This window comes from Rhyacophila brunnea, unplaced genomic scaffold (assembly GCF_057557595.1).
Source record: "Rhyacophila brunnea isolate RB1 unplaced genomic scaffold, BYU_Rbru_1.0 scaffold_22, whole genome shotgun sequence".
Lineage (NCBI taxonomy): Eukaryota > Metazoa > Arthropoda > Insecta > Trichoptera > Rhyacophilidae > Rhyacophila > Rhyacophila brunnea.
Window position 1 is genome coordinate 23,479,366 of NW_028232882.1, and position 26,159 is coordinate 23,505,524.

At 34.5% G+C, this 26,159-nt stretch overlaps 3 protein-coding genes across 3 annotated transcripts in view; 2 read left to right on the forward strand and 1 right to left on the reverse strand.

The window, feature by feature from the left end:
- The window catches only part of tty (tweety), a 262,487-nt gene extending 260,607 nt beyond the window's left edge, over positions 1–1,880 (forward strand). Inside the window, exon 13 of the mRNA XM_085949724.1 lies at positions 1,526–1,880. Within this exon, the coding sequence (XP_085805850.1) occupies positions 1,526–1,754 (229 nt within the window). The 3' untranslated portion in view covers positions 1,755–1,880. The remainder of the gene's footprint in view (positions 1–1,525) is intronic.
- On the forward strand, positions 1,758–9,151 carry LOC147070242 (uncharacterized; the record flags this gene model as incomplete). The annotated part of the gene is made up of 1 exon (XM_085949723.1): positions 1,758–9,151. A coding segment is annotated over one exon (855 nt), but the record flags the coding sequence as incomplete, so codon positions are not given.
- An 11,985-nt stretch (positions 9,152–21,136) lies between these two features.
- mei-41 (ATR serine/threonine kinase meiotic 41) overlaps positions 21,137–26,159 on the reverse strand; it is a 46,040-nt gene continuing 41,017 nt past the window's right edge. The window contains exons 27-31 of the mRNA XM_085949725.1: positions 25,051–25,207; positions 24,776–24,840; positions 22,509–22,692; positions 21,678–21,876; positions 21,137–21,325 (exon numbers count right to left, since the gene is read on the reverse strand). Coding sequence (XP_085805851.1) covers positions 21,197–21,325; positions 21,678–21,876; positions 22,509–22,692; positions 24,776–24,840; positions 25,051–25,207 — 734 coding nt within the window. The 3' untranslated portion in view covers positions 21,137–21,196. The remainder of the gene's footprint in view (positions 21,326–21,677; positions 21,877–22,508; positions 22,693–24,775; positions 24,841–25,050; positions 25,208–26,159) is intronic.

Sequence of the window (26,159 nt, forward strand, 5' to 3'; positions counted from 1 at the left end):
ATGTCAATTACATATTGAGATGCGAGTATTTTGAAAATAAATCTACCTACATCACGGCCGCCGCCTCAACTTATAGTTACCCATGAGCTGTCAAATTTTGTAGGTTAAGTTCCTATTATTGTTTGATGTTTGTACACAAAATTTCACTTCAGGTAGGAAAGCATAAACGGGCACACACAAACTTGACCGAGCACCACAAAAAAGATTTGTATTTCACACGACATGTGTGTTAAATACCAATTTAAATGTTACAAATTATCAGTCTTACCAATTATTGTAGATACCGCCTTGTGTATGGATTTGCTTCCGTGTTAATTTGCCAATAAAAATAACGGAAACATATTTCCATGTCAACTTTTAAGAATAGCACTGTTGGCCCCTGTAATGTTGTTTATAAAATTATTTTCCATGTTATATCCAATGGTGTCTATTTACTGTGGAATAACAACTCTTTGTTTTATTTCAATTTCATTTGCTACATATTCATTAAATTCGTGTCTTCCATAATATATATCGACAGCCTAACGCAAACCTCTATTACACCTTAATTAATTTTGATAATAATATCATCAATAAATTGAAACTTTTCTTAAAGTTAAGCCAAAGATATGATCAAAGTGGTCCCAGTATCCTCTCCCTATAGTCAATATAAATGAATTCATTTTTCTACAACAGGTTCAATACAGTTTATAAGTTTGGTTGTCGATATAAATTTAAAAATCAAACATTTCTACATTTTATTAGAAACCATCTTTGTTCTATGTTTATTTATGAGTTTAGTTTTTGAGCGTTTTCTGCAATTTGTCAATATTATTTGTCTGCCAAATGACAGTCTATGAGTTGCATTCCATTCTTACATTTTAATAATTTCTAGAAAATAGATACATAAATATTTTGATTTAGTTGTATCATAACTACATATTGTTAGCCAACATAGACATTGAATATTGTTGTTTAACTATAGATAATTTATTTGTACAGTAATATTATGTTATTCTACAAATCAATATCCAATGTCTTACAATTTATAATTTGTATCTTTTCATCCCTCTTAAAGTAGCATGTTGAAATAGTTTTTTTTATGGTTTTAATTTAATACTATCATTCTTTGATGGTTTTTGAATGAGGTACCGACCTACCCTATGAATATTTCTGTTCTAGATTTTTGTCTCTTAATTTCATTGATGGGCCTCCAAATTCCTGTAAATCCAATTCATTTAACTTTAAGGTTTACTGTACATTGTCGTGTAGACTTATTTGTCATCAAATTCAAGTGACTTTTTGGAAATTTCATAAATGTTTAAAGATAGAGAATTGAAAGTAGAAGAATGTCAGACATTTTTAGACACTATGTCTAAAATTAACAGAGATATTTAAAAATATATATATAATTTAATGTAGTGATAATTTTTTACATATTTAGTAAAATTTATTTGGGATATCATGTCTCTTCAGTATCATTTATTTAAGTGAAGGTATTTGCAACTGGGTCTCTTTTCGTTTACAGAAATGAGGGTATCGTCAGTCAGTACGGGTCGGGGCGAGGAGGGCTCGGGGGAGGGGGAGGGCGTGGCGGTCATCCGGCTGGGCAGGGGGCGGGAGGCGGAGGCGCGGGGGGAGGCGGCGGGGGCGCCTGCCACACGCTCGGCCGCCTGCCCTCGCACGCCAACCACCCCATGCTCGGACCGAACAATGGCAAGTACGCGACTCTGAGCAAGCAGTGCAAGACGCTCGAAAGTTCCGATTTCTACTGAGGACGCGCGGGCGGCGCCGGCCCGCAGCCCCTCGACCCGCGCGGCCTGGCGCCCCCCCCTGACCCCCGAGACGTCACGCCCACCAACCAGATCAACCGCTTCGACCCCAAGTATGCCTCTTTTGGCCCCAAGCACCTCAAGGTGGCCGCCGGCCCTATCCGGGTGCGGCCACTTGGCGGCATCGACGAGGCACCGCCCCGTCTCGCGCCGGCGCCATTGTCCACCTTCGCTCGTCCCCCGCCTGACAAATACGCCACCATTCGCACCGGAGGCAAGTACGACAAGAGCCACAAATATGCCCGGCAGATGGAGAGAGAGGAGAGCGCCGCTCTGCCCCCTCCTGTTCCTGCAACCCTTGACCGCCGGCAGGCCACTCGGCCACAGCGCACCGTCGCCGCCGACGCACCAGCCATCGTCCGCCAGCCCCTTCCGGAGCCCCCCTCCCTTGCTCCGCAGCCCCTCAGCGCTGCCAACTTCACCCAGTACCGGTCCCCTGCTCCTCCCGCTCCGCCCTGCTGCCCCCAGGCCAACCAGACTCACCGCTCACAGGCGCGCTCCGCGCGCACCCCTGAGAGATTCTTCTCAAGCAGTGGACAGCAACCCGGACAGCCCGCACGCCCCGCGCCCTCTGCTTCGCGCCCTTCGCACTCCCACACTCTGGACCGTCGGCACGCGCACTCCTCTCAGCATGCCCAGCAGCAGCAGCAGGGCGGGTCGCAGGGGCAGCGTGCTGGTAGCCAGACGCTGGACCGGCGCAGCCGCCAGAGCAACTCGCGTACGCCCCTCCTCCAGTCACAGGAGTGCCGCCAGAGCAACGAAGAGGGCGGGCGAGACCTCTATGCCGTTACCGAGTTGTAATGATAACTTTCGAGTGGAACACGCAGCGGCCGCTGCATAGTTTCACTTGTCCTCACCGACAAAGACAAGTTCTTCATCCAGTATCGCTGCAACTACGCCGGCCGACGAGGCCGCGCTCGATCCAAGTCCCTCTCCTGCGACACCACGCTCGGCAAGGATGAAGCCTGAACTACATCTGCCTGCCCTTCTCAACCTACTCAACGTGGACACCTCGCACAAAGCTTTATGGATGGAGACGGCGCACCTAATTATCCAGTGCTATCTTGAATTTGTAACAAATGTAACATTTTTTTGTGTCAGCACTCGACAATATCTAATATCTGTGCGTATTTTAAAGAAGTTTCAGTGATGAAGAGTATAGAACTGCATCATTCCGCCGGAGACGGAAGACTTTCATAATTCGAAACTTTAATAAGATAAATTTAAATCTGAATGTGACAGATTCATAATAATTAAGACTCAAAATTTTAATATTTATTTATAATAATGTCTAGGTCGATTTATTAGATAATACTTGGTCAAAAAAACAGATTTAAAACGATGTACGGGAACAATTTTCCTTTCGATACCGCTTCTAGAGTGAGAGAGAGACAGTATCCCCTTTTCCTCGCCGCATTTACACTTTTTATACGGAAAGACGCTTCTTTTTTTTCTTCTGTAAAACTAGTTGTGTGTAAATTACACCCTTTGGAAATGAAAAGTAACCGAGCACAAAGATGTACATAAAACATGAAAGGTACTGTGGTGTACTTTAATAATATATATATATATATGTTTATAGCTATATATTGTTATAATAAATTAGTAATGTACTAATTAAAATTTTTGGCCACGTCTTTCAGTTCTAAAGCTCAACGTCAGAAGGGTATATCTACTAAAAGACAGCTTCGAACTAATCGACTTTCCAATTGTTGATCTGCTCTTTAATGAACCGTGCGCTCATGTGCCCTTAGCCTTACTCTGTGACATGATGCGTATACTGATTAAGTTTTTAATTAATTTTGTGCTCCGAATATTTTTTTTTACTGGACACTTGATAGTAGCTAAACCCTTTTGACAATCTTCATGTATCATTTTTTTTTTATTGTTAATAATGTGTGTAAATATTATTAAGTAGGTTTTCGATTCTAATAAACCTTCTGCTTATGATTTTGAATTAATCGTATGATATTTCTCAGATCGTCGACAATTACTCTAATAATTATTAAAAAAAAATGTAGTCTTGGCTAATAAAAACAACGAAAAATTGTGAAAAAAACTCGATTCAATGAATCACAAATTAAATATTAAGCTTAGAAAGGGATCTGATTCCCCTTTGTAATTTTTGTTTTGTGAAAGAAACAAAAGGTAACCTAATAATTATTATTGACTACCTGAGGGTTAAAAGGATCCATGTACATAGATGACCAAGCGCCAAGTGTAGCGATTTCAAAGTTAGCATTTTTCAGACGCAGTTTTTATATGTGCTAATAACTTTTCATACAAAGCAGTGAATCTTTTCTGCACCTAACTAATTTTTTACTTACATGTCACTTGTACCCAGTTTAATCCTCAGTCGTAATCTCATTCAACACGTCAACTTATACAGGCTTTCGAAGCTATGTAATGGTGCGGTATCTTTTATTTAATACGGCAAATTAATAATTACATTGTTACTAATTTTACTGAAGGTATAAAAAAAAAACATTTTTAAATTAAGGTTCTAAATGTAACTACGACTACTGATTACTGATTTGTAAAGATATCATCGTAATGTTTTTGTGTATTTTGTAATATTTGTGTACAGAATCTTGAAGAATTTTTATCAAGTATAAGTGATCTGCGGTTGAATTCGCATCATAATTATGATGAAGTGCAAAGTTATGCATCTCGCTCGTATATTCCACCGGAGCAGTTTGACTTTATTATATGATTATTTTTTTTGTGCTGTTTATGGATTACACTAGAATAATTATGAAGCGGTGAATGCTGGTCTCTTAGGTGGTAACATTGTAATTTGTATCTATTATAATATAGTAATTGTTTTAATGTAAAATTATCATTTGCGAGATTAGACTAGTTAGCTGTCGGAATGTTTTTTTTTAATATATATATCGTCACCTCGAAACTACAATATTCCATAGATTTTATTTAAAATATATAGATGTCACTGTGCTTAAATATGCACTAATATAATAACAATTTGGAATATTTGATTCATTTACTGATCAAGTCAAACCTTAAGTAATTAATTACCCACTAATAACACGATTTCTATGTTGGCACCAAAATCGGTCTCGAAGCAAAAACTATTACCCTAATACGATGGTCGAGCGGTTTACGTGTCAAGTTATAATGTCCTGGGTCCCAGGCTTGAATCCTGGGTCTAGCAAATACACATATTGTTTTTGATTTTTTTGTATATGGAGTCAGAGTATGGACCTTATAGGTTGAGCAAGTGGCTAACATCCATTTCTCGTAAAACAAAAATCTGTTGAGATGATCAAAAGAAAGAAGAATTTGAGTCACGACTCAAAAAGGTTAAGAAACCTGAGATCTATTCATTGCACTAAGTTAAAAAATCAATTCAACAATGTTGACAGTAACAGAAAACTAAACGTCACAGAGGTGGCCAAGTGAAAGAAAGTGAAGTTCACGATAGCAGCCATAACATTTTCTACACTAGAAGAAATCGCATCTGCACGTTTTCAAGGTTTAATTGTTTTATTATAGTTGAAGTATGGAGGTGACGATATCTAAGAATTGATAGACTTATGCAGATGAAAATCGAGTAGCAATTTTGGAAATGACAAACTAATAACCATACCAAATGTAATTTCAAATGTAAATATAACAAATAATGTGGTATAGATGAATGTCATTGGATATTGTAGAAATCAGAATATTATATACATACATACTCGGTTTTATTTTGCATAGATCCTCTCAATTATATGTCAATAAATATTTGATCATAACCGCTTGTTAACTGATTTTTTGATTAATTAATAAAATCAATGATTAAAGAATGAAATGGTGTACATTCCTGTTGTCAGATACGTTGATGTATATTTTTTAATCAAGGAGCGTATATAATTGTACCTATTTCATTAAAACGTTCTCCGCTGAAGTGATGATATTTTATCGGAGGTGAAAAAACATTTTTGAACCTGTCTGGTACAGAATACATTTTATCGATATTATCTCCTTGATCGGTTGCGTTCGTGTCAAAATTATCTTTCATTCTTTAGTCATTGATTTGATACGTGAATACATAGTTACGAAACAAAATAAATATGTGAAATATCTCCAATTTTAATATCTGTGTTAATTATTAACTGATGTAGATAGACTTTTAAATATGTAAGCTGTAGGTTCTTTATAAACACTTACAATACATATACAATATTATAATGGTTAATAATTGTAATAAAAATTTCATAGGCAAATGCTCAAACAACTTCATACCCCTTAAGTAGGCATAGTAATGACAATTATTGGATCCAACCGCTCCACAAATTGAATTATTGAATAATAAAAGTATGCATTGATATTTGATATAATATAAAATACATTATTGTTATATTGTAAGATGTTCGTTTAAATTCCAATAAAGCCATATATATATATATATTATATTTATTTAAATTGCAATAAGTTTTTTGCGGATAACATAATCGGTGCGATTCTGCTAACTTTTTCCATCCATTATCTGTTGACGCTTCCTTCGCCTTATTCCCCGTGGCGCATTCCAGCCATATCGGTTTCGGCCGTCCAAGTTTTGTCTCGTCCTCAGAGAATGGGTACATATCTCGCTTTGCTGGTAGTGGTAATTCTTGCTGTTTTGGACACATGTGTGACATCCAATTCAAAAAATACTAATTTGTATCAAAATAGACAAATCTTTTACGTTCAAGCGTTTACATGATCGCCACCCACCTGTAGTGCTAACCTGCTAACCACACACAATGGTGTAGTGTTAAATAAAATAGAACCGGGATGCAATTTTTTTTTCTGTGTAAAATATCACAGGTTGTTCTTTGCCCGTTACACATTGGTTAGTATGCAACGGGCAGTTCAGGTTTGAATTCGATTGGTGAGTCAAATTCATGTTTTAAAATACCGTGAATCTAAATCCAGGGGGCTTTGCTGTTTATAATGTTCTAACTATTAACCTCGTGTATTGATTCATGTTAATTTATCATCCCTTGAAAAACGGTTAACAACCAATAAAATTTGTTAATATTGCCTGGAACGAAAACAGTGATTTACACATAGTTGAATCCTAAACTCCTATTAAAAAACACGTAAATCTCAAACATTTTGGGTATTCGTAATTCATTAAACTTTCATTTATATAATATAAATATGAAGTTCGATAGTTTTGACAGAAAATATGACATAGTTGGAGTGACTCTGTGCGAGAGAAAACAACGCAACACGTTTCATGTAAGACCAATCGGAAATATTAAATTCGCCCTGTGTAATAAACATGCAAGAAATCGCAATCTTTTATTATAAAAAAAAGATTTGATAAATTATCGGGTATCATTGGAATTTTAGCAGAATTGTGCCGTTTTTGTTATGTTGTGAAAATGAGAATTTATCATTTTTTGTTGACGTTTTAGGTTCCTTTATCAATATTTTTATGATAATATTCAAAGCCATTTATTTAATAATATTGTGTGGATATGAAAACTAAGATTGTACAAACTAGTCAATCCTTTACGTGGAATAATTATGTTTAATGGTAAACTGTAGCTGATTATATTAATTTATAATGATTATTGTTTCTTGGTGCCGTAATAAAGCATTTTTTTTTTATAGACTACTGAATTATTTTTAAATGATTTAATTATATGTGTATATATTATAATATATATTATATATGTATGGCTGCAGTTAAATTTAGTGTACGGTCACTGCCTCTAATTAATAGTAATATTTCACAATATTAACTCAATGAAAATTGTCAAATAAAATTATTTATAACAATTTTTTCAAGAAACAATTTTTAATAAGACAATTTATGAAATAAGGCTGACATGGTGATTTTAGGCACTAATAAATCCTGGAATTGTTTATGGTGTTGGTGTTATGAAGAAAAAATAATTACCGTGTACCACTGTATGAATTACCCCATTAAGAAAACCTTCTCTACTAGATCGCATAAATTAAAATGAAGCAGAAAAAAGAACTAATTGATTAATGCATAAATTAACAGCATATCATTTCAAATTGTGGATGCATTAAATGCAAATTTTGTAATAAATTTCACACTATTGTTGTGGCATCTATCAAAAACAGCAAACATATCTCCACAATTTTAGATTCTCTAATGTCAATTTTATAATTTATTAAATGTGTGCAGTGCCAAGATATATACCTTAAAACATGACATTACCTGTGTTATAACCCTATTCTGGCAGCCTGAAGTACTGTTAATCTGAATTTTATCACATGCACATGATGACAAATAGTGAGCAATACACATTCAAGTCGCAGGTGTTAAAATTTCGTATTAACAGTTCAACATAATGTTAAGGAAGTTTGGCTGCCCTGCACATGTCACTGGTTTCACACAATTGGTTTGGAATATCAGACATAAATTGCGGGAAATAAAAACGTAAGAATTAAATGTAAATAAAACGGGACCGCAGAAACTACACTCAATTAGCGTCAAAACTTGTAATTCCAGGCATGTAATATCGAGGTTCCATTGTCGTAATGTGTTTCATTACTGTAATTGGTGGACTCGTGGTTTATTGTAGTGTTAAAAATAAATAAACTAATGACTGATGCAATTGAGGGCATTGTCGAGGGTGATTGTTTTTTCTTCATAAATACTAAAATGTAAACATTTCACATCTGCCAAACCTCTTTAAGTAATTTAAAATGTTGGGATTATGTTTTATTTTAGTTTAGGATACCAGGGAAGTAACGATTGTTTTCTGTAACATAATTGTTCTTTTCTATAACAATTCACATCGTCAAAATAGACGATTCTCATCACTCGTCGAATTGGCAGTAATCTTTTATCATCTTCTGATTGGCTCAAATTTTAAGACATTTTTCTATGATTCCATTGTGATGATATTGTAATATTTGTTCTTTTTTAATATTAACGATAATGGAGAAAAAAAATGATAGATATGCGGTTACTGAAATTACATTAAGTATTCTTCAGCCAATATTTTGCCAAAGATAATGTTATCAAATCTTGTGTAATGGACACATAACATTCTTTATAAACGTTACAAAAATACAGCACATTTGTGTAAAATATCGGTAATATCCTTACCATAATCTTTGCGGAAAATCTGTAGGATTTTTCAGTAAACTTCTCGGATTTTACAATTATCATTATTTGTTTTTTTTTATAATTTTTACATTTTTGTAACAATATACAACATTAATTAATAATTCAGTTGAACTTAAATGAATTGGAAAAAGATATTCTTAACGTATAGGTAGTTAATTATTCCATGCTAAATTTATTAATTAATCGATGGTACTGTGTACAATAAATACACTGAATAAAAATACTAGAATTCTATCAATTTTTGTATTTCTATTATTAATCCTTGCCACTCTTTCCAATTTTCCTATTTTTTTCTACCAATGAACAAAAAATATGTGTGAATACAAAATGTAGACCAACATCGTAACTGCCAAAAATTGGTAAGTCTCAAAATCATGTTATGAGTAGAATTGCAATTTGGAAAGTTTGACATTCCCTATAAAATCAGGCATAATTAGCTAATTTCTTTGTGCTTTATGTGCATGTTCTATATCGGATGACCTTGATTTTTTTTTCTAGCATACATATTTATTATAGACACTATATTAACTCTCAATACCTGTAAATTATCGACTTACCAACTTTTGGCAGCAACCCCACACGTTGCACATAATTTAGCAACATTCACTGCAACAAACAAAATCATGGATTTTTACAAACTTCAGTGTACTTTTTGCGCTGCAAGTGGTTTTTTCAATAAAACATTAATTTGTATTGTAATCATAGGAAGATTAGTCCTCTCTCTAATTTGGTCATTTCAGGATGAAATTTTACATTTTCTAAATAAATACTTGCTCTCAACGATATGGGAATACTGCACTGATGTTTGGTGAAAAACTTCGGCTCTATAACAGCATGGAGGGTGAAATCATAGAGCGCGCCAATATAAAGCTATAAGCATGTGACGACACCCCGGTCCTGGTATTGCGCAGGGGCGCTATAATTCTTAACCGGCCCTGTTCAAACCTGGTTGAGAACCCCTGCTCTCGGCTAGCTCAGCGAAGGGGTGGAGTGGGAGGTCAAAGTAAGAGTTCTTAATGACATCTGGGAACACTATAGTAGCACTCCACTATAATAGTTTGTAGACGCCAACTAGTATTAGGATTTCGTCAGAATTTAGTAGACATTATTATTTATTTTAAAATTTCACGGTCACTGCGTGAAATGTCAGAATCAGCTGAGGATTCAAGTTCAATGTCACTCGGGACAATTTTATTATTCAAGGTCGCAGTGCACACGTATTATGTTGTGGCACTAATTATTTAGGATTTATGAAACTGTATTAAATTAAAAGTTCATATTAAATTTTAATTTATTTATTTATTTAAACTTTATAATTATAGTAATTGTTACAATTAATTTTTTTCTAGAGAAATTTATTCGTATGATTTCTCCACACACCTTTCTCCACAGAAATTTTTATTTATAATTAAAATTCGAGAAATATTTATTTACATAAAACTTATTTTATTCACTTAATATTATCCCTATATTTATTTTATTTGTACGGCTACGTAAATATTGCACTTATGAGGCACTTTTTATAAAGGTTGGAAGCCGCTGACACTTTCCTAAATGTACCCTGAGGTACTTGATAACTACGTACTTATCAATGACTCATCTACTTGATGAGTAATTCTGGTGACGTCATGTAATGATGATGCACTTACACGGAGATGTACTCAGTACGTACTACTCGCGGGAAATCTTTCGGAAGAATTTCCATACGGAAAGTTTGCAGAACTTTGCAGAGACAATCGCGGAGTAGGAGCATATGGCTCGAATCGAAGAAATCTACTACTCATTTGTATGGCAAAAGTCTAGTTTATATAATGAATTGGGGCGGTTCTTCCCCGAGAAAGATGATGTCAGGGGAACTGAAGCCATTTCCCTTCTTTTAAGATTTTACTAATTATCTCTTAAAACGTTAATGAATCTAATTACGAAATACTATAGGCAGATGAGGATTATGATTACCTCTAACTTGAAATATATTACGAGAGTTTAAAACATGGGAAAATATGCGTACAAGACTTTACATGACATTTTAGCACTCGGACGACGGACCAATGGGATTGTTTTATTACCCTTTTACCAGACAAGTGGCAAAATCTTTGGACCAATCGCGGAAAAGCGGTTCATTTTCCACGTTTCCGGAAAATTAGGAACATCTAACTAAGTTGAAAATAACCGTTCTTTAGTTATCTACAGGTGGTGCGATTTTCAAGGTCAACGCAAAAGTATTACTATGAGTTTTTACATAATTTAGATAATTATTTTCCATCTCGAGTGTCGGCGTTATGAAGATATCGACACCTCCTACATAGAGTATTGTAACTTCAAAATTACAGGAGAGCGGTTTAAAGATACAAAAGCTTGGTGTAAGTCGACCTTTTGAATGTTTTGCACCAAATTTGGGATGTCCATTGTCAATTATAAATAGTTTTGCATTAAAGGATATCTAATATTTTTTGTGGTTTATCAGAAAATGCAGATACAACATTATACTGCGGAAAAGAATTTGTTCGAAATATTGTATAAAGCACATACAATAGTTTACGGCGGAACTTCTTACATGCATTAAGTTGTATGTGATACTTATTATAATTGACGTCGTCATGGTTTTGGTGAAATATATTGTAAATGCTCAATACAATTCTTCACCTAGGATTTTTTGCGTATTTAAAATCATAATTCGGTAATAACAATAATTCTAAGTTTTGGTATGGGTCGTGAGATAGGTAGGTTGGAAAAAATAGGCTTCAAATTATTGGGTAAGTATATATATGCATTATTAGCAAGTATTTTAATAAAAAGGTGGGAACTATTTAATATGAACAGCAAGTAAAAAATGATTATTGGTAAGTATTATAATATAACAATGGAAGTATTTAAATTATGATAGGGAATTATTTAAACAATTTGTGGGAATTATTTAAACAATTTGTGGGAATTATTTAAATAAATAATGGTAAGTATAAATGTCAATTTGTCAGTATAAAATCTATTTTGGACAGATTTTTTCTTTTACAGAAATAACTTATTTAGTAGCTTCCTTATTATGTTAAATTTAGTAGAATAGTATTGTTCTTTCTATCTGGCTCTCCAGAACAGATTGTACTATTAGAATGGTATTTCTCTATTATTTCATCCCTTACGCCCATTTAGTGTAGCAGCATTTGTGTATCTATAAAATGGCTCAATGATGCAATGCGAGTCTCCTGAGCAAGCTTCTAGTGCCTTTAAGATACTATTTCATTTTAACTATCAGCTGTAGCTTAACTTAACTGCACCTTCCGAACCATCAGTTGTAGGTAGCTGTTAGGCATACACTCTTGATCTAAGCGCACTTCAAAGATATAATATGTAACCTTACCTTATGAGATTCAAACCCTTAATCTCTACTTCATTGCGGAGTTAAATAAATTGTAGTGTCTATTATATACATTTTCAACTTTTCAATAATAACAAGACATACTTCAGACTTGTATAGTGCTTATTACATATTATTTTCAGTATCAGAATTAAATAATAAGACAGACTTCAGTTGTTTACAATAAATGTATTTCTTGTGTTATAAATTAATAATAATCAATTAGTTAATAAATAATAATCAATGGTAACAAACATATGACAGAATAAGACGTTTCCTTCAATGATATATCAATTACATACAACCTATTACTAAAGACGACCGATGTCGATCAATGTGAATGATTGAAAATGATAATCTAGAATACACACCCAGTCAAACGATAACATAAAAATCTTTTCCTTCAATTACGTACAACCTATTACTAAAAACGTTTATGAAATTCATCAAAGAAAACATAAAATGTGTGTTGTTTTTACTGTTATATTATTTTATGCAAGTCTATATATAAATAACACAACATTTTAGGATTATCGGAAAACATTCCGATAATCGCAACTTTTGACAGCTCGATTTTTTTATTCGTTCGTTGATCAGTATCAGAGCATAGACAAATCGGACGACTTATTAATTGTCCTCGGACTTTTGGCTCGCCAATGGCAATATGTTTCACGGTCTTGTTTACATTACATACTGTAATAAATTAACAATATTAAATTATTATCTGATTCGTCATTTACACTAATAGTAAAAATAATAATATACATATTATATAAATAATTAAGATACTTACTTAAATTAGTAATTTTAAAAGATGTTGAAAAAAACCTTTTTTGTAGTGATGAGTAAAAAACATGTAAAATATAAAAAATCCACGAACCCTAACTAATTAATTTAGCATACAATTTTAATTGAGACAAATTTAATATCATACTATTACTATTAATTATTGTTGTACCCAAACTGAGATTCATTTTTTTATAAAATTAGACAATAATAGGTAATAAAAATGTACTTAGTTTAAAAAAATGATTTCTGTAATATTTGTAGTACCTACCTAGAGAACCTATATTTTTGATCAATTATTAATTTAATCTTTGAGGTTATTCGCATTTATTCTGTGAAATGTCCATCTAGCTCTTTTTTCTGCACATCTGCGACTTCTTATTTGATCTTCTTTTAATAATAATATAATCATAAATAGTTTGTTCTTACCGATATTCATGAATGCATAGACTAATATACTTTATATGCGATAATGGTAACCCTAAAATGCCGTGCGGCCCATTGAATGTTTTTTACTTTTCATACTATCAAAATAATAATGGATATTTATTTTATCTATTGCCCCATGTCATTTAAATAATGATTATTTATTTTTACTACTGATTTTTGAATAGTATTTCTTGCTGTACCATTATTTTACATTCAACATTAAAACTGGCGGGCTTATACCGATACTTTGAAATAAATACTTACCATTCATTTAAAATTCTGACATTTGTTATTTAAAAACTTTTCAAATTTGTCTATTAATACTTGCTTCAAAAATGCACGCCGAAAAAATACTCTATATAAAATTGCTTTTATTGTCATTTCATAAAATATAAAATAAATTTAAGACTTTCATGACATGATAAAAATTAAAAATACATAAAAAAAATAGAGAAGAAACAATTTCAATCAAAAATCCAATCCAAGAAAGTGTGTAAATATTGAAATAAAATTAGAAGCAAAAAAGAAAAATTACAATCACTTCAAACCAACGTTCTTACGAATTCTTGGTTAAATAATATATCAAATATCGTAAAATCAGACAAGGGAATAACAATGGGTGATTAGGTGGAAGGGTGCACTTCATGTTAAAATATACGTGAAACTGAAAAAAAAATCATTCTGCAACTATATTTTTAATTTGGAATTAATTTTCAATTATATGATGCAAAAAAAGAAGCATGCAAAATTTAAAACATACAACCGAAAAGAGATTGTTTACACTGACATTAATTATTAAGCTGATTTTATTTTCATCCTACAAAAACACAATTTGCTATAGGTGTTCGTATTCACAAATAATAAAATCAATCTTCCTCAGAATCTGCTGGTGGAATTTCAGTGGTAGGTGGACAGGTATAAATTTACTGAAAAACTCAAGATAACGCTCAGGAATGATTCCACTGTTGCACATATTCAGTAAATCATCTGTCTTAGCTTTTGGAATTGGCAATATTTGTGAATAAAAAACCTTTACCGAAAATGAAGTTTCTCGTTGTGTGTGCTAGCTGTTACTTTTCACGATCATGGTCGAGTAGACAGTGCTAGACAAGTCGCACTCGTAATTAATCTTAAACGGATCATTGTGATTTATATTAATTTGTATTAGTCCATAATATATGATATTTTAATAGAGCTCTGAAATCAAACATGTCTACGTGATTGATCTCTACCACATCCTCAGGTTTTCCCTCTTGTTTAGCCCATCTAACTAGATAGTACCGTTCTGGAGGTGCAAAAATTTGTTTGTTTTTCGATCATCTTTCAATCAGGGCTTGAACGCAGTCCTCTTCATTTTGCGTATGTCCCCTTTCCGAAAATGTATGCTTTACATTAACATTGTATTTATGAACAATATACTATCATAAGTTACTGTTACTGTTAAAGTCATAAACAGTGCGATTTCGGTTCTGGCCTATAGTGTTAGATCAAACCTGAATTATTTTAAGCATATATATTAGGTTACAAAATTAAGTAAGCAACTTGAGTCCTCATTTGCACCTCGTTTGCCTTCAGCCTCCTGCCACATGTACCATGTAGCCACCTTTTGTGTGAATTGAAAACTGATAATTTATGTTTATAATAAAATATACTCAAATTTCCGTGAAGGGCATTCAAAATTTTTTGGAAGTCAAAATTCGCAGATACAATTTTACTGTGATGATTGAACATCATGTTTATCAAATAATTTTAACTGACGAGCAAGGTTCTTGCCATAAACTGGGAGTTGCTCCGTGGATGCTACTCGTACTTGTAAGTTTTGCGACAATGTGACATTGGTCACACTGGTCCTTTTTAGGGACATAGTGACACAACACAATTAAAAATTTTCATTGATTATGAATAATTGATACTGCCTTTCTGTTTGAGCTATATGTGTGTATATTGTGGGTTCATACCATTCATTATATAGTTTAAACAAAGGGGTAAAATCCAGGTCACCATCTAAGTAAAGTTTGCTTGATCGCTGTCGAACATAATCTGATTCGTCCCATTGGATGGACTTAACATGGTCGGAAACACTGGTTTTCATATGTCAGTTAATACAACATTGTAATTTTTGTGTCAACTTCGTTGATCAAACGCCAGTTTCATTATCCACTTTGTCCAAAGCTGTGAATACGAATTGGTCACAAATAGAGAATGTAGCTAGAAACTTTTTTTGCAGACTTTAACCAGCTCCATGTCATTTTCATTTTGATATTTCGTCAGATGATATTTAATGGTAAAACTTCGCCATGACTGAGTTTGAGTAAAAACTCTGCGTTGCTTTTCATTTATCGCTAATTTAGCAACATATTCCCATTTTTATTTCGATCACCCAAAACCTTAACCATTAAAATTTAAGTTTTTTTAAAACAAATTTTTTATAAAGCATTATAAATCTCATAGTTTATGGTAACAGTACCTCTTGACGTGATTATTCACACAAATAGCTCTATGTAATAATTATAATCTATCTAATTACTTGTACTATTAATCTTTTCGAGAGAATGTAGTCTATTTGTATCAGCAACGCTGGCACTCTAGTCTCATCATCGTCACAAATAATGTCAAAAAGTTCCATTATCATATTCTAATCAGCACCTGGAGGCAGTGGTGACTCTGTAAAAAGCAAAACAACTAAATAAACATGAATTTATTAAAGTTATCAAGCGTATAATGTTGTAAATAAAATCGGCTGTTGCCGTATAGTACCGTAAGTACTACATACAATTTATTTTACTAAAATAAGCACGTCGTAAATTACCATAAGTGATAGATACAATATTTTTTTCAGTTTTTTCCGATGTAAAATATGGTAAATATTACATACAATAATAGTTGCAAGCAAAAAACGACGTAGACTATGGTAAGTATAACTTACGATACTTTTTGTTGTCGTACGAGAAAAAGATTAAAAATATTAACTTACCTTGAATCCTAAAGTCACAGTTTCCCTGGGTAGAATTTATTTCGTACATTGTTGTTTAACTATTATTATCCGTTTCCATAATATTATGCGCTGTACTATTAATTGTCCTATCTGGCCTAATCACACATTTTTTGTACACGCATAGATTTTCTATCAATTTCTTGACACTAAAGTCCTGTAGGGGCGGGCATATTGCGCAATATTTGTTGACATCGTCTAGATCTATTCATTATGGTATTTAATATTTACCAAACCATACAAAAAATACAATATAACCGAAAGTTCACAGTGGTAGCGGTGTGCCACCTCCCGTCCGAAGTGAAGTATCATAATTAACAGTTACAATACACCCGCGCGGCAAGATCTCCATGCGCTTCCCGCGTATAGTGTTGCTAAATACGTTACCATACTGTATGTTGGAAAAATTTCAAGAAATTTGAGATACAATGATATGCAATGCTTGAAAATCGCACTTATAATACGAATTTTGCAATTCTGTAAATGACATCATAAGTAATACGTACTATGGATACGAAAAGTGAAAAACGTCATTTTGTTAGTTACAATACTATACGTAGGAGGTGTCGATATAAAAGAAAAGTCTAAGAAAAAGGTAAGGTAAGGAAAAAGATGGAAAAATGCATATCGTTGATATGTACGGAAGTACTATACCTTATATGACCGCTCGGGTCTATGGTCGGGGTGAGAACGATTTGAAATTTAAAATTACGCGTTATTTTATACCAAATATTTCCCCTCGATTTTTCCTTGTTCAGAGGAAAAGCGCACACCTAATTTAGATTATTATATTTAAAAGACGATATAAGGCATTGACAAGAATCAACACCTGAAAGATATTCATACAAGTATGAAATTATGAGCTCCAAAGTTCACCTGTTTTAACTCTCTTTTCCATCTACACTATCCTCACTATCTACGAGGGTGGGTCAATAAGTCCTTAGAAAAGCCGACAGGTGGCGCGACTAGTACTGTAAGCGGTTTGTTTTCATGCAGCGGCACTACCGATTCAGTATGCTGCGAAGTTTCAATCAGATTGGTCGGGTTGTTGTGTGTTTCTCGTACATTTAAAAAAAAAATTTGCTTGTGGAAAATGGAGAAAATTGAGTTTAGAGCTGTTATTAAACATTTTAATATAAAAGGGTTAACAGCAAAGGAAATAAAAAATGAGTTGGATTTAGTTCACGGCATATCTGCTCCTTCACTTGCAACTATTTATAACTGGTTAAATGAATTTAAACGTGGTCGTACATCAACAAAGGATGAACCACGCTCAGGACGTCCTGTAGAGGTGACTACACCAGAAATGATCAATAAAATCCACAATATGGTGTTAAGTGACCGAAGATTAAAGTTGAGTGAGATAATTGAGGTTACAGGGATCTCAAAAGGTAGCGTCATTTCTATTTTACATGACAAATTGGGCATGAAAAATATTTCTGCAAGATGGGTGCCGCGTTTTCTCACAGTCGACAATAAACGCAATAGGGTGGTGGCCTCTAAAGCCCTGTTGTCGCTCATGCAACGCAATCCGGATGAATTTTTTCGTCGCTTTGTGACTGTGGATGAAACATGGATACACCACTATACTCCCGAGACGAAAGAACAGTCAAAGCAGTGGATTGCGAAGGCAAACCATGTCCAAAGAAGGCGAAAACCGTAAAATCAGCTGGTAAGGTTATGGCTACTGTATTTTGGGATGCACGTGAAATTATTTTCGTTGACTATTTGGAAAAAGGAAAAACAATAACAGGGGATTATTATGCATCTTTTTTGGACCAGCTAAAAAACAAAATTGAAGAAAAACGGCCTCATTTAAACAGGAAAAAAATCCTCTTTCATCAGGACAATGCCCGTGTTCACACATGTTTACGATCAATGGCTAAAATTGAAGAATTGAAGTTCGAATTGGTCGACCAGCCACCGTATTCGCCAGATTTAGCCCCCAGTGACTTTTTCCTTTTCCCAAACTTAAAAAAATGGCTAAGTGGACAACGTTTTTTTTCAAATGAAGAAGTCATCGATCGGACAAATGCTTATTTTGAGGACCTTCCGAAAACTTATTTTTCTGACGGTTTAAAAAAAATTGAGAAACGTCTTACCAAGTGTATTGAGCTCCAAGGAGATTATGTTGAGAAATAAAAAAAAAATACAAAAATAAAAACTGTTTTAATGCTTTTTTCTAAGGAATTATTGACCCACCCTCGTACATTCTCATAATTACAATTTTTACATTTATTCTATTTGTTTGACAGTCGAGTACGTACCAAATATGTATGTACTTCTATTACGTACTGAAATCACGCAGCCGTTACTTACAATGTTTGATCATTTAGCCTTATTACAATCATCATCATCAGCCGGGGTCAATCCACTGCTGGATGAAGGCCTCCTCAAGCTTTCTCCAACTCTCTCGGTCCTGTGTCGTTCGCTGCCACGTATTTCCGCCGAACTTTACCAGTTCGTCAATCCAGCGGCTTTTAGGGCGACCCTGTGGCCGTTTCGTACCCCTTGGGTACCATTGGATGACGGCATTTGTCCAGCGGCCGTCCTTTCGGCGAGCAATGTGCCCCGCCCATCTCCATTTCAGCTGTTTGGCAACGTCTACTACATCGCGTACTCTTGTCTGCTTCCTAACCCATTCGTTTCTCTTACGGTCCTTTCGCGTGATGCCCAACATGCACCTCTCCATGCCTCGCTGTGTGACTCAGCCTTTGGACATCTCTCGTGTTGAGGGTCCACGTCTCGCAGCCATACGTGAGCACGGGTAGCACACATAGGTTGAACACCCTACGCTTAAGACATAATGGTAGGTCACTCTTGAAGATACTATTCAGACGTCCGAAGTCCGAAGTCCGTTTGCAGATGATATTGTTATACTCTCACAAGACCCAAAAGACCTCCAAGGTAGAATGCAAGAATTCGCGGATGTCAGTCAAACGGTCGGTCTAAAGATAAATGTCTCAAAGACAAAAGTGATGAGGAACTGTTTTTCGAACCCTGCGGATTATCTGTATTTCTGGCACCCAACTCGAGCAAGTCAGCAGCTACGTCTATCTCGGACAGCAGGTGTCCATAGAAGCATGCACGATGAAATTGCTCGTAGAACAAAGCTGGGATGGAGTGCTTTCGGACGTCTTATTACAATAGTATATGAAATCATTATTTGTACAAGGAATTATTTTCATACGAGCGGGATATAAATTTTCATAGTAATGTTTCGATCAATGAGTATCTCGCTTACTCATATGAACTTATTTACTGAGGAAGTTTCTCCCTCCTACTCACGGCGTCTCACGCCCGTGTATTTACGTTTGTTTTCAAAACATTGCGCATTAGCGAACATTTTTATACAATGTTTATACAATGTTTACGAGATAGTTATGAATTTACTATGATTTACAACATTTAGATAATAATGATAACATATAAATTGTTTACATACAATTACTTATTTGACCTTATACTCTAGACCAGTGGTCCCCAACCCCCGGTCCGCGGCCCGGTACCGGTTCGTTGATCAAATGGTACCCCACTGGGCCGCCCGAGGAACATTAAATTTTTTCCATTTTATTTAATGTGGTGTATTTCTCTCTGGTTTGTGCGACTTTCCATGAACCAGGAAAATCTAGCATGTCTGTGCAGAAAAAGATCACAACACAATTCGGGTGTCATTGTCTCCTATTACCCCCAGATGGAACCGTCTCGTTGCAAAGAAACAAGCTCAGGGTTCTCATACAAAATTAAAATTATTAAATCAAAACAATCTAAAATATAAACAATCAACGTCCCCCACTCAGCGGGCTGCGGTAAAATTATCAAACGTTGACCGGTCCGCGGCGATAAAAAGGTTGGGGATCACTGCTCTAGACCTTTTGTACTTACATTTTACTTATAATGACTATTTGGTCAACCTGAAAAATCATCCACAGTTCACTCTGAGTAGCTGTAAACTAATCAGATCGAACTATGGGACTCATTACATGTTTCTTTTAGCTTTGTCATGAGGTAGACGTTCACATTTCAGTGTAGGAATTGACTTCAAAGATCAGACCAAAATAGTTGTGATTGTCATAAAACCGTTACAAAAATGCCGGCTGAAGGCCAGTATTTTGTGGCCGTGTCACATGGTAAGTTAGTGTTATTTAAATGTGTGAAATAAATAAAACCATTTGCAGTTAATTACTAGTAGATTTTTTGGTACTGTTCGGTTATACGGAATACAGCGGAAAACGCATTTTGAAAATAGCCGATAAACTGGATTATTTGTTAGTAACCGAACAGTACCGATTTTGAACCATTTTTTACCAGTAGTTAACCGAACAGTACCGATATTTTTAGTACTGAAATATTTGCGGATCCGTGGAAAAATCTTTATAGTGGTCTACACCCTCCAGTTTGACAAGCATTGGTCTAACGCATGCAATGACACTTGATTATTATTGTTTCATACACATTTATTTTCTAATTAATATTCTCCTGAAAATGTTTCAGTGATCAGCTATTATGAAAATTGTCATTTTTTTTTCTCCACATCTGTGCCCCATCACGGGTGGTTGCCCTGCTCGCAGCCAGGCTAGTCCATTAAATTAGGCAGATATTTGGGTGATATGAAACAAGTTGTATTTTTTTGGTTAATTTTAATCATAAAAATTAACAATAATTGATATTTTATATAAAAATGTACAAAAATACTGTAGTTAAATAAATAAAATATAGCTTCTTCACAAGAAAGGTCCCCATCCCATATACATTTGACAAAGGTTTTCGATGCTCGTAGCTTCCAGTATCAGATTATTCGCTTGTCCCTCGGGGGAAAGAGATAATGAGTAGTGTTTATCCTTAGTTCGTACCTGGAATAGAGAATAAAATAAAATGAACGATCAAACTATTACATAATTAAGGTTTCTTTGTCGTCTGTATAGTGTTCAAAGTTGCCAAGTCACGCTGAAGAGAGCTTGCTATCTGAATGGTAACAATTGGAGCAGCATTCAACTCAATACGGAATGTCTGGACTCCAAGTTGTACTCTGTCAGAATCAAACTCCACCTGTTTGACGCTCTTTTTCGGACAATGATTGCCTTATTACCGATAGCGAGAGTTCAGAATAAATTCTTAAGCCTTCTTTACTTGAATCCATCAATTAATTAAGTAATTAATCAACTAATTAATTTAATTCAATTAATTACTAGTAATTATTGTTACCATTCCCTGCAGTCTCTGCTGAATATAGTTGAGGTGCTCCTTGGCGGAGGGGTTGGTTCTCTCGGGGCTGGCTGCATCCATCACCCGGCTGGATGTTTTCAGCCACTCCACCAGTGGGTCGTAGACAAATGGTTTAATCACTGACATCAGCGTAGGCGTCTGCGATCGGAGAACTCGAAGAGTTATCTCACAGCATTTTCTGTAATCATTATAAATGGACTGTGAAAGCACTGGTTGGACCATTAATAGATGGAATAATATGAACTTGAAGTATATAACCACTTACAGATTTTCTTATATGGTTGAATTCATAACCTAAAAAAATCTCAGCTTTTGCCACATTTAATGCATTGTTTGTTGCTTGCTGTTGACGCTATGTTTTGATAACTTATTTTTATGCAATTGTACATCCTATACCATCCATTACCAGTGATCCCCTAAAAGGACAAAGAATAATTATCATCTCTCATCCTCACCTCTATGAATCATTTTATGTGTTTTGGAGTCATCAAGAATTGTCATGCGAAGTACGTAAATGATAAGAACAAACATCAACATTTAAACGGTTTTATTCCAGTATATGTTTTAAGCAGTGATACATCCTACTTGTATAAAAACAATCATCGCATTTTAATAGTATTTCATGACATATATTATGTATGACATTATTATTTCAAGGCGAATTATGTTCTAGAGGCCTCTCCTTAAGGTAATTTTACGGTACAGCAATGAAAGAAAGTTTTGCTTCAAAAACATGTTATTAGTAATATTTTTTGTGCAAATATGTCTCGAAGTAATAAATCTGGTGGTCCAAAAGTGTAATATAAAAACCTGTATACGCCTTCACAGCCGAGTGGCCCCATGGCGGAGAGCATGTTGTGAGTGAGGCGGAAGGGCACCCTCTCTGGCCATTCGAAGCTCTCCCCTTTGTTGAAAAGGCAATTGAAGTCCACGTGGACCGTGTCACCATTCGTAGAATCAAACAAGATATTTTCACCGTGCCGGTCTCCTAGACCTGTAAATATTTAAGTATAATAGGGCTTCTCTCATTAGTTTAACTAGTGTTCGAGCATTGTTTTTCATAAAATACCAAAGAGACATGGCAGCTAAATTCAACTAGTGCAGTGTGATTATTAACAATGAAACTGTATAACCAGCGCAAGTATTAAATAATCTAAAGCGGTGGGCTATCTTTAATATAATTGTTATGTGCCATTTGAATTGCGTAACTATTAGTGAGTCAACCTTCAGTAGGTTCGACTCTGGCTGGAAACAATAAGTTCATTGTCTTACATGTTCAATCATGTTTCATTTTGGGTTTGTTTCATCATACCAAGCAAGTCCTGACATGTAAAAATTACGCACTCTTACAATAATATCTATACCTTTCATTACACACTCTTTCATTGGACTCCTAAGCAGTAACATCTCATATTGAATATTCAAACGTTATGTGATTATAATATTATGTTATAAAGTGGAAAATAAAGGACAATATTAATTTTAATTAATAATATCTTTTAATAACTCCAACCCATAACATAATTAATTGGTTAATAATTATTTCAAGAGTAACATGTGGACTGTATGGAGTGGGGTTGTTATTTCAAACACATGGAAATTGGGGAGGAGGTGTTTGTTGTGAGGTGTGTGGAATAATGATAGACCATAATGGGCTAGTACTGACCATGAAGATGTACAGCGGCCGTGTGCCAGGAATCCTAGGATGTCATCATGTCAAGGTGTTTGCAATGACAATCCTCACTCCATATAGCTTACATGCTGCTCTCGAAATAATTGCGTAATAGCTGTTTAGAGCTGGGGCTCATTAAAATAAACCCCTTAACTAACCCCCACCACAATAGTGAATATATTCTATCATTTTAGTTCGATAACCAATACCCAACATGTCCAACGCTCCAGTGATTGCACCGCGTATGAATAATTGAATCATAAAAATGTAATAAAGATTCCTTGGTTGATATTTAAACCAATGCAAGTAGTTTGAGGTAACTGTGTGGTTTCATTTACGAGAGAGGTGGCCTTTGATATTTTGTTATTAAACATATAATATGTGATTATTTATAAAATATTAATTTAAATATTCTAAATCATGATGGTTCAGTGTATTTGGCTGCCTACATAGGCACAATAGACACGGACTATCTTTTCCCAGGCAGTTATAAGATACATAATAATGTGAATGTTTTAGTTGTGGTACAAGTCAGTACATTCAAAATGATCAATGTATGTGATAAATAATAAAATACAATCCTTTTATAATAAATTTAAGTTTCATGTTTAACAATCTATGAAACTGACTGATCAAGTAAATCGGTGGTCAGATGGCAGACGGGCCCATCTGTAAATTTCGAGAATGTCGAGGAGAGCAATAATAAGATTTCAATTCAGTCTAATGAACAAAATATTTGAGTGATATACACAAGATTAGTATTATTTAACCTGTTTGGCTGTTGTTTGTTTATTTTGATAAAAAATATGCATAATCGTTTGAACTGAGATATTCGATATTACATATAAGGCAAATGGGCCCTTTTGCCATCAAAATGTTTTTGCAATTGTGTTACAAATGCCTCATTGTTTCTTATCCCGATTGGTAGTAAAAATATTAATGTTACCATTATTATGAGAATGAATATTTAAATAGAGACATCTTTTAAGATATAGATTTTACAAAATTGTACCAGTCTCTCGGTATAATTATCTTTTGACTTTGCCTTCGTGCATGGTGTGAATCACAGCCAATGTGCCTGGCTCAAAAAACTTGTGGCATTTGCTTTATAATACACCGACAGATGTGTCTTTTCGCTACACTGAAGATTAATGTATTTAACAACGTTTGTAGAAGAAAACTTGAAAATAGAAAAAATGCAGATTGGGCCCTTCTGTCATCTAAATACCAAAATTTTAAATTGCAAAGAAATGCTTACGGTTTTTGATACATGTGGGCAAAGATATTGTAACATTTGCTGAAGACGAATCTGTGACTCATGACTTGCAGCTAATTTTTACTTCTATATACTACGTCTTTGTATATACACTGATTTAACAGACAACAAGAAAACCAAATTACTCACCGAGTATGTAGCCGACCATTGACATTACTGCAGTCGTTCTAATGTAAGCTGATCGTGCCTGATACCTGAAAATATGAGCAAAAAAATGATCTGACAGTGAAAAAGAATATGATGATTGCGAATTTACATACATGTAGACAAAATGAGAGAAAACGTAATGAAGGTTACTTGATTATTACGAAAGGGGGTCGCAACTCAAATAAGGTCTGGTACTTGTGCTCTAAACACTGCAACGGAGTGAATTAATTAAATAATGGTGATGCTACTCGGTTTACCATCCATGGGGGTCAGGGAAGGTGAAACGGAACCAGGTGCCGAAGATGGGCGGATGCTTGGGTAGCAGCTGCTCTAGGAAAATCTGTCGCTTTTTGGTCAATGAGTCTTTGCTGTTGCACATCATTGTTTTCAATTGCTCGTTGGTGGTGTGCAATCCTGAAACAAGACCGATTAGATATTCATTATAAAGTAGTATTAGCTTCTGTGTTACAAAATAGTGTATAAGATTGGCTGGTAAAATCTCAATTTCATTGACTATCTCATAGGAAAAAATCTCCTTCATAAATTTGGTCGCCACTACGGATTGCAATCCTGGACAGAATTTTCAATTCTGGAATTTTTGAATGAGTATTTCTAATCCTGATTTTGATCCCAGGATTAGTAATAACAAATGATATTTTGATATATCGTATTATTAACAGCTGTTAAAATGTCCGATGTGGCAAAATTGAATTGTATAAGAAACATTCAATTTTTTTGAGACTGTAAATAACTCGATTTTTCTAAATAACGGATATTAGGGGGTTCTTTGAATATTTTTAATAGCTCCGATGTAATTCTTTTTGTTTTGATAAGTAAAAAATATACAAGTACATATTATTATATAACACTTCAACAGGTCATGAGATGCAATGACAGTAGTGTAGTTAGTAATAGAAGTGACTCTGACTTTAAGAATACCACATGAATATATCGAGTGCTTAAAGTCAGACAACGTTATCTACAAAAAAGTGTTTTTTTTTTTTTTTTGAGATAACGTTATTTTACATTTACGGCTACATGATAGTCAAACAACGTTATGTCAATCTTTTCTAATTTTTTATTAAATCGTCAGTAAAGTTTAACGCTAACTACATAAGTTACCCTTGTTTTCATATTTTTTTAAAACTATCCCTATAAATTTTAACATCATCATAAGCAAGATAAATGTACAATACACAATAAATTAGAAAATATTAACATTAGGTTTTAAATAAACATTTCCCTTGTTGAGTTACAAGAATCTAAAATAACGATTTTTGGCTCTCCTGTAAAGTTGCGCTTTTGTAGATAGTGTTGTTTGACACTAAGCCCTCGATATTATGACTTCACCGAGAAACAAAACTGG